The sequence below is a fragment of the Perca flavescens genome, chromosome 1, assembly GCF_004354835.1.
Source record: "Perca flavescens isolate YP-PL-M2 chromosome 1, PFLA_1.0, whole genome shotgun sequence".
Lineage (NCBI taxonomy): Eukaryota > Metazoa > Chordata > Actinopteri > Perciformes > Percidae > Perca > Perca flavescens.
The window spans coordinates 35,104,351-35,114,451 of NC_041331.1; the positions used below are offsets into that span (position 1 = coordinate 35,104,351).

The 10,101-nt window shown below is 40.6% G+C and overlaps 1 protein-coding gene across 1 annotated transcript; it reads right to left on the reverse strand.

Annotated features, from left to right (window-relative positions):
- Positions 1–35: 35 nt before the first annotated feature.
- nod2 (nucleotide-binding oligomerization domain containing 2) lies at positions 36–6,025 on the reverse strand. Its single transcript, XM_028586912.1, has 10 exons — positions 4,948–6,025; positions 4,218–4,344; positions 2,044–3,823; positions 1,825–1,908; positions 1,645–1,728; positions 1,442–1,525; positions 1,279–1,362; positions 818–901; positions 615–698; positions 36–405 (listed from the first exon to the last, which is right to left on the reverse strand). The coding sequence occupies exons 1-10, from the start codon at positions 5,431–5,433 to the stop codon at positions 333–335; spliced, it is 2,970 nt and encodes a 989-aa protein (XP_028442713.1). The 5' UTR covers positions 5,434–6,025; the 3' UTR covers positions 36–332.
- Between the last annotated feature and the right edge of the window lie 4,076 nt (positions 6,026–10,101).

The following is a 10,101-nucleotide window of genomic DNA, read 5'->3' on the forward strand; positions in this document are numbered from 1 at the left end:
TTAATATTAGTAGTAGTAGTAGTAGTAGTAGTAGTAGAAGTAGTAGTAGTAGTAGTGCTGGTAGTGTTATGTTTTTTTGTGATCCTATCACCACATACACCTACAAAAGAAACCCAAGATAAAGGTGGATATATTTTGTGTATTTGGATAAAAAAAGGATGAAAGGATAAAAAAAATTGATGAAAAGTGGCATTTTGCTCTTCTAAGCAGAAAACCAAGATACACTTCAGCAAACACATTTTACACTTCACATTTTGATATAAAATATTTCCTATAATAAATAGAAACAGTTCTTAATGCAATACACAGTCCTTGGCCAACTTTATACAAAATCAGAAGGTCAATCTCGATTCGCGTTGTGTCATTTCCTCTATCTCCTCCAAACTGAGGTCATTGTTTCTCAACCTGCAGTATAATAAGAATAAACAAAATCAATGGAAGTGAGGCATTAAGACAAAATAACATTCTATTTGAGCCAAAACAGGATGCAGTGTCAACAACAACAGTCTTTCTTGTCACTGAATATAGCAGTAAGGCAATGGCTTGCCCAAATTCCAGGATGCAAACAAGCACAAGTACTAACTACAAAAAGAAACAGTGGGAACATTACGCACCATATTGATATCACACGAGTATTATGTTCTAGGGCTTGAATCAGACATTCCACCCCTGTTCTGGTTATGCAGTTGTCTGTCAACCTTTTACAGGAAATAAGAGGGTGGAGAGAGGGTTTAAGCACTACTGTATAGTGATCAGCCATTCGGTTGATACAACTGTTGTGTGCATTGTCAATACCTGTATAACTTGTCTCACTTACCAAAGCTCTTCCAGTGACGTACTGTTCTTGATAATGTTGGCGAGGGCACATGCTCCTGCACTCCCCACACCATTGCCTACCAGGCTGCCATTACATAAAATTTGAATTATATTCAGATCAAGTACAATACATATGCAAAAAGTGTATTGCTATTAACGAAAAGGTGCAGACAGTGGCGGACTCTGGGGCAGGGGCGAAAAAAGTTTAAAAACAAAAGGCACCAATGTGCAGAAAGCTTTCTAGCATGTAGAGCGACCTATAGGGCACCCTAGAGGGACTTTATCACATTTTCTCTACCATAGGTGCATACAACAATATACAATAAATACAATACAAACATACATACAACTGTGGTCATTATGCAACTACACAAAACTGGGACATATTTTAATACGTTCATATTTGTAATACCACACTGTCATAAGTCTACCTAACGTGCCGGTATTTAAAGCAAATATTACCTTAGCCACACCAGAGATTTGCTGCTCTCTAGGGCACTGGCAAGGGCCTCTGTTCCTGCATCACCTATCTTGTTGCCCCAGAGCCTGGGAATACAGATACAGATTAGTAAATGGAAATGCACCGCCAATAAGACGCATTGGAATTTTGTAGGAAGACTTTTACCCTAAATACTGCAGTGAATGGTTGAATTTTAGTCCCTCTGCCAGCTGCTTTGCTCCTTCTTCTGTTATATTATTGTTGCCTAACCTAAAAAGAAAACAGAGAAGTTAATTTGCTTTTTATTTTACACTACACAGACTATATTATAATAGTTCCATTTTAGTGTCACATCTAATGAGTGCTAAAATATTACTGTACGTGCTGACCTTAGAGAGAGGAAATTCTGCTTGGTCTTCAGAAGATGAGAAAAGTGTTGTGTGCAAGCATCAGTTAGCTTGTTGTTGAAGAGCCTAGAGACAAACAAAGTGATTATAAAAGGTAACTGATCAAACCAAATTTGTGACTTCATGATAGTGCGATAATTAATTTAAAAAAAAAAAACGTACGCAATTTTCCGGAAGTTGTCACACTGGATACCTTTGGCAAGCAGTTTGCGGATCCCCTCATCTGTAATGTTATTATTTCTGAGGCTGATAAAGGAGAAGATATAGGACAATTGAGCGTAACATGTACTGTATATTTGCATTATAGTAAATGCTATTGTGGAAGCTTTTATTCATTATAATTAATAGATGGAAGGAATAATTTAACCTTTTCATACTTACTACAGGGAATTACAAATGTGCATGCAGGGAAGAAGCTGTTCCACTCCAACATCCCCTACAGAGTTGTTGTCAAGCTGGAGGCCTACAGGATTCCTTAAATGCTGGAGAACATAGGCTAGTGCAGTGCACTCTACAGGACCAATGTTACAGTAGGTCAGTTTCAGGTGGTCCACCTCAAGCTTACTCATGGCACATTTAGCAATCCTGCTCTCCTGCATCTCATAGATGCATTTTATAAGCCAGACGAAGCCCGGCATTGCATGCATGCTCTTCTTCTCCCCCTCTACAGGTTGAGGGATAGACTTAAAGTGTTTCTGCATGCCTTTGGACAGGCATCTCGACACCTGTCTGACCCTCTTCTCCATCACAGCAGTGGGGCAGCAGTGGATCCACAGGCTTCGGTGGCGCTGGGACAGTAGTCCAGACACAAAGGTGGCTGTTATTTGCAGATTTGGTGTTTCAGCTGCTGTAGCTTCCCCCTCTAAAGCCCGCTCTTGTTTATCAGTTGAAGGCATGCAGGCCATGAAACATGTGCTGCTCAGACCTGTCTCCCTCATGTTCTGTGGCTCAAAGAGCCTAGGGATAGTTGAACGGTCAGTATTATTTGACAAAACTATGTACAGAGCAGCAAAGAAACATTGCATAGTCACATGAAGGAATTCATAGCATTTACTGTGAGTGGAGGACATATTTTTGCTTTGAATGAGAAAGCCCATGCAGATATCCTTCTCAGTTACACCACATGTCTCCAAGTCTGGACCTGAGAAGATGTAACAGGTGGCTCCTATCCCCTCAAAGGCAAGCTTTCCTAGATGCAAGACTGTTTTTAGGTGCTCCTGAAGCCAATCTAAACCTGTGGTGCTCTTCGGGGAGGTTTGATGCTGGAAAAAGTGCTGTAGGATCATTAGGTAAACGTCTGTGATTGTTTGTGGGCTGCCCTCTCCACAGCCTAGCAGCTCCTTATGGCACTGGGAGACAATCCAGCAGAGGACTGGACTATGACACAGTCCAAGTAAAGCTGTGTTTGTCTGTAGGGACTCCAAAACCTTAGCAGCTACAGTGGGATCACTGTGATGCTTCCTCACAAAACAGTCAATCCCGCTTGGGGAAAAGCCTTTCAGGAGGACCTCTTTGCGGAGGTGTTTCTTCAACACAGGGCCCACTGCCTCTGGGCGACTAGTCACCACTTTCCGCACTCCCTTCAGTAGGGAACCCTGGATTAAGTTGAACAATACTATGTGTACAGGTGCACGCTGGGTGGGGCAGCAGAGCCTGTGCTCATCTGAAAAGCTCTGCTTGAGCTCATCCAGGCCATCAAAAGTGAAGAGAATGAGATGTGGGTGGTCCAGGATGAACTGGAAAATCTCCTCCTGCTCCCTGTCTGGCCAGCAGCAGTGCTGAAACAGCAATTCCTGAATGGACAGTTCCCTGGTCTCTGAGTTCAACCTGCGACAGCTGAATGGAAACAGAAGGAGAAAGTCCTGGAGGGCTGACCCCCGAGCCCAAAGCAAGTGCAGCCTTTGGAGTAAGGTGCTCTTCCCACCGCCAGCATCCCCAGACACCAGCACCGTGTCGGCCTCCTCGTTCACTGTACCCACTGTACCAAGTATGTCCTCCAGGCCCAAAGGTCCATGGACATCAACACAGTTATGAGCTAGTTCCAGCTCGCCTTTAGTGTAGATGTCATCCAGAGACATGTGGCTGGTCCCTCCATAAGTACTGAGAAAGCAGGACTGAGCTGACACAGAACTGCTGAGCTTCTTCTGATACTTAAAGACCTCTATGACAGAATGCATACACATGAGATAAACTTTATACACAGCACCACAAAATGAGACCTTTTTTTATACTTTATTAATCCCACAAGGGAAATTACTATATATATATATATATATATATATATATATATACACATACTGTATATCTGCAATGTGGTGTGCTGACAACTGGTTTTTTAGAGTATTTTTTTAACCAAAAGGTTCTATTTTTGAAGTTCCACCACTTCTATATTTCCAAAGGAAATGCGTGTATTCTGTATATTTCAGACGGATCACCCACAAGATTAAACAAGCACGTGCTTCTGCTTTAGGTTTAGCTTGCACATAGAATCTCCTATTACAGTAACATACATACATACTGTAATAGTTGTCAGCATGATTATAATACTGACATACCTTTGGGAGGAGTCCATTTCTCCTGATTCAGTGGAGATCCAGATTCCTGTTTTTGCTGAATGTACTGCAGTACAACCTTCGCCGCTGATTCTCCTTTTGATCTGACATGGTCGAGCAAACGCCTTGCCTGATTGACATTAAGTGGAAATTTTGGGAAATATGAGTATTCCCTTTTTTGACAAAGGTTAGATGAAACTAACTAACCAGACTACAATTCTGTACGTGAAGTACAAAGCTAGCTCCAGTAGACAGTTAGCTTAGCTTATCACAAAGACTGGAAACAGTAATACAGCCTGGGGCTGTAATTAACATGGAAATAAAATAATAAGACACGTTGCGGTGTTATGGGGGATTATGTGAGAGATTATGTCTTGGCTAGCTAGGTGCACTAACTTTCTGGAAAACATTCCAGTTTAGTCAACCTTTATAAGTGCTGGTAGGTGGATGTTAACCTTTGTAAAAGGCTGCTGGAGCTAGCTTCAAATTTACCACACTGACACAAGAGTTGTATGTTCTTAGCTCTTTGAAAGAAAGTGAATAAGCACATTTCCAACTGTTCCTTCAGAATGAGCACAAAGGCATTTCATGATGGTACCAAACCAAATCTATTTTAAGCAAAAGAAATTAGACTGCTTCAGTTCCTAATTCCAAGACAATTGATTAGGTAAAGAACAATAACATGAAGTTGTCAGTTTAATAATGTGTATAAAATGTGGGCCATTTACAGTACCTGCTGAGAGGGGGTGTGCATAGGTAGCCGCACTTCATCGCATTCTGCTGAGGTGAAGTCTCCTGATATGACAAGAGCTTTTAGTGCATCATCAATGCAGCATTGTAGCTTGCTGACCAGGCTTGGTCTTTGAGTCAGAAGAGTCTGAGTGGATGTGCTATGATATTCTTCTTTTTCCTCTAGATTTGAACAGCATCCTGAAAACGTGAGGCCATCGCCATGCACTTTTGGCAGGACCTGTTTGAGAGCAGCAAGGAAGAGCGCACAGGTTTCCAAACCCTTTGTATAAACCAGGTCGAGCAACTGTCTGCCGTTGGTATACAGTGCCCTACCCGGTACCTGTATGTTCTGGTAGTCCTCCCATATGAGCTCCCCCTGGGCCAGTAGTATGTCCAGAACCTGTTCCAGATGCTCAGCTGACCCACTGCTGCACAGTGCATTCAGTATCTCTGTCCGTTGTCTCAGCACAAGCTCCTGGACAGACATGCTTTTTGCATGTCAGCTTCCCTACTCAGGTATATCCAATGTATACTTCCAGTCTGACCACTTTGCACAGTGAACACCGGCATGTTATTATGATTAGTCATCACTCAGATATCGCGGGATCAGTATCGAACACCGTATCCTTTTTGTTGTTGATTCATACACGCTGACCATGTTTGTGTAAGTGCTACACGCTCATTTAAAACATACACACAAAAAACACAAGATTGATCTAAGGGACTTCAAACGCAAAGGCAAGCAACATACAGTAACACCATTGTACAATTATCACTCACGTTAAAGTCAATCTGTCATGTGGGCTGAGACGCTCCACTACACAACTTGCCTCTTCCTCATTCCACAGCTGAAGTGATACTGATTGGGCTACCAAGTCCCTCCTGTAAAATAGAAACTAAACCTTGCCAGCAAATGAGAACAAACATATTGAATATAGTTTGCCACATGCCAGCCAATGCCCACTCTTCACTGAGATGTGATGACATTTAATACATCCTCTTGCCCGAGGTTTTCAAGGTGAGTGTACTGGATTTACGAAGACCACAAAGAGGAATTAAAGTTTTTTAAAAGCAGAAACTCTGGCAGTAATGGTTCATTTGACACATTTACAGGAAAAGCCTCCGTAAATATACTAAATGCGGAAGTTGCAGATCCATCGGTTGCAATTTGCTCATGCAACCACTTGGTGGAACTATTGCATAAATAAACCAACCTGAGGCTGGGACATTTTACTTTCTTCCCTTTTGACACATTTTTGAATTCCTGTTTTTGTCACATTTCTTTATTCTCATATCTCAGAGGCTGACCACTTCTCACTATCCTACCCACCCCCTACCCTCTCTTTGTGCACAATGTAGGCTACAATTTCCCGTTCAGTAGTTTCATTAGAAATCCTTTGATTATTACAAGCTGGTAGGTTTTAATGGTTTGTTGGAAATAAACATACAATATGATAATTTTTGTATAGTAATAATTCTACATTGTTATAGTAGCAATGATATTGCAGCCACTTGGAACATGCAGCCTAGCCAGCATGCTGTGTATCTAATGTAAACTTCAAAAAGTGCATATAAAACACACCCCTGGAAACAGCTCGTGATTGCCTCTTACTCCCCTTGCATTCTTTGATGTCAAGATAAAATAAGTGCAAGAATGACTTTTTGGACAGTCAGATGATTTGTCATTACTGTTATTATAGCCCCCTCCTGAGTAGCATGATTAGTTTATTCTGTTTCTTCATTGTGTCCTGTCGGGGGAAATCCTCAAACACACAAAGGCATGCAGGAGTTTTCAAAGACAGACTGGAATAAAACTTGAATAAAAAAGTGAGTTTCTCTTAGTCAATACTCTTCTTACTCTAGTCTAAGAAACAGGCACCAAGGGGAGTGTACCGCAGAGTGCTCTCTGTCAGGCATCCTACATAAAGCTCTAATGTGGAGTTCTGCCATCCAAACCACAGTAGGGGGTCCAGGCAAGTTTGAATGGATAAAAAAGAAGGTAAGAAATTGTCAATAAAGAAAATACAGATATGGTCCCATAAGACATCTCTGAGTATTGCTAACCTCTGTTGCAACAGAATTATTATCACCTTGTGTCAATGCGAGGGAAATGTGTGGCTCCAACTTCATCCATTTGGGACTACATAACTTTCATCATTATTAATGAAGACATCTTTGGACCTGTTAAGACTAGACCAGCCAAGAAACACAAGCTCTTTTTTACATATGTAGCCAAAGGCTGTAACTCATTAACTTTGGATCACTATCAAGGAAGTATTGGATAAAGTCTGAATTATTTTCTTCTGCTTACAGTAAGGTATGTTTGCATAGTCTGTCATCTTTCTGTTGATCTCATATCTCTAAAGAGTCAGCTATCTAGGAATTAGTTCTAAAAATTAGTTTAGATAAGATGGGTTGAGAGGGGTCAGACTACTATACGTCACATATCCAGGTAGCACTGTTTTTAGAGTAAAAAAAGGTTTAAGCATTGTAATAGCAAAGGGTCAGAGGTTGCAGTGCCTGATCATTCTGTGCCCAGCCTTGATTAAAAGGCATCAAACCTCCGCTGTTTAGGTTTGTATTTGGTTAGTTGTCAAGGCAGATCACAACGTCTGGCCTTTTTTTCAAGAGAAAGAATCATTCTGGGTCTTTGTTTTCCTCCAAATCCCTTTACAGACGATCAGGATAAGAATTAGTATTTACTTTTCCACCACAGACACGCAGATGGGTTGACTTAAACTTGGCCTGGGCAATCTACTCCTCAGCTTGCAGTTCACTGGTCATGAAAGTTAAGTCGCACTCCATATGAAGTGAGTTCACCTCTGTGTACTTCACTGAAACTGCTGCCCAGCACTAAATAACCTTGTCCACCCAAGTTAGTTTTAAACTGTATGTCAATGAATAACAGTGCAGGATCCACCCCTCTCACATAGCAGAGATGGAAAACTTTGGCTCCAGTCATTTCATCGCTGTGCATTCTTTCTGTGCATATATCAAAAGCACATGTGGTGAGCTCAGTGTTAGGCCAGGTGCACTGATGTACAGTATGTGAACTGATTGGTTTGCCAGAGACACAGAACTCCCAAATCAGAACGTATCTCTATGAATTCTGAAGTAAATCTACATGCAAGTTGTTATACATAACCAATTATCCTAAGAAATAATGTTGTTATATATATATATATATATATATATATATATTGTGAACTTTAAAAGAATGCACAACCATTATAACATCAATATGGAACACAAAATAACAGTCAAAGATGCAATCAATCAGCCAGCACAAAACAAAAACTTTATTTTATCATTGTAAGCAAAATTGCATAAGACACAACACACACACACACACACACACACACACACACACACACACACACACACACACACACACACACACACACACACACACACACACACACACAGTAACATTCATTTAATGAAAACAATCTATATGTAATTGTATCAATTAACTGAACAATCAATCTTAGGTTCACATTTTTTCATTGAAGTGTCAGTCAAATAAAAAAGGGAATTTCATACTGAAAAGACTTTGGAAGATACCCACTTCATTTGACTGCTGAAGCCTTATACATAACAAGGACTATGGATTTTGTCCCCCATCAATTACATTGGAATGGCACTTACAAGCAAACTTTATGTGGGCATGTACATTTTGATTGAAGTGTAAACCTATCCTTTGAATAACCTACCTTGTTAAATTCATTTAAACGTTAATTAGAAGAAAGATGCACATACAGTAGGAAAGGTATAGGGATTCCATAATCATTATTTAAAATGTGATTTGTATTGCTTTTAGAGATTTCTCCTGAACAAAACACAGTTAGGGATTCTGGGAAACAGTAATACATCTGGATATCAGGGACATGGGGATTGACACAGTGTTTTCTGTTAAGTTACTACAAAAGCACACTTGTTAGATGTGACATGTTTTGAATGGTTCTATGCTACATATATGATGCATAGTAATTCGCAATGGGTAGCTAAAACTTTAGGATAATATTTTGATGAATCAACATTAGGAGACACATCTTTCTCTCTTATTTATTCAGACTTTATATATGCATTGAGAGCGTTATGTTTATTACCAGTGTGATATAAAAATACAAAGAACAATGACTTTACCAATGGTGTCAATAAAAAAATAAATAAATAAAAGCTGAGTTATACATTAACAACCTGTAATCTCACATTCCTCTGAGACAGGGGGTGACGATAACCTCTATTCATTCATGGAGACATTAACCACTAGAGGATCACTTTGTACTGCGATTCTATAGCAATGCAGACATTCGACTCTCAAATTGACTCATACATTTGATGGATTAGTGTATAATTAGAAAAGGCCTCTCCATGCCAGAAAGAGAGGTTTTCAACATAGGAAGTGGATAGCAACATGCACATGTGCATGACCATGTGTGTGTGTCAATCAGGATTTAATTGACGGGAAGATTAAAGCGCACATCTGAGAGCCCCCTTTTTTTTCAGGAGCGGCTAAGTTGAAGGAGTCTGGTTTCCAGCGTCTGCCCCGAGGTTTGGGGTGCTGCGCTCAAGGTTAGGATGGGCACCCCGCTGAGTGTACGCTGTCTGAGATGGGTCCTACTTGTTGGACATTCATTATCAAACTCTGTTTGCTCCTTTCATCTGCAGCTCTCTGCAGCACTCAACGTAAACTACAGAGGCACCTTGCAGCTTGACATCTCTCCATTCACTCTGTACCTTAAACAGCATGCTGCCACATCAAAGAGCTGCGGCTGCCTTTGATGTTGCAAAAAGAAAGAGCTCCAATGATCTCCTAAAAACCAATGCAACTTTCTGGAGCCTTGTTTTATTCATTTGCTATCTCTACAAGTCTGGAGTCAGTCTCTAGAAGTCCAGGCAGCTGATTTGTAATTTGGAAAAGTTGAACTTTGCTCTACTAAGTCTACTAGAGTCTACTAAGTTTTACATTGCGGTGGTGGGGTTTGTGTTTCCAACATTACACTTCCTATGGTGAGTGTCATGTCTTATAAAGTAGAAGGGGACTTTCACTTAAAGGCATACTATGTAACTTTTCCCTCTTCGGTCCCCCTACAGGCTGTCAGATAACTTTACTCAAACATGAGTAAACACATTTTTGGAGGGCATCGTATTA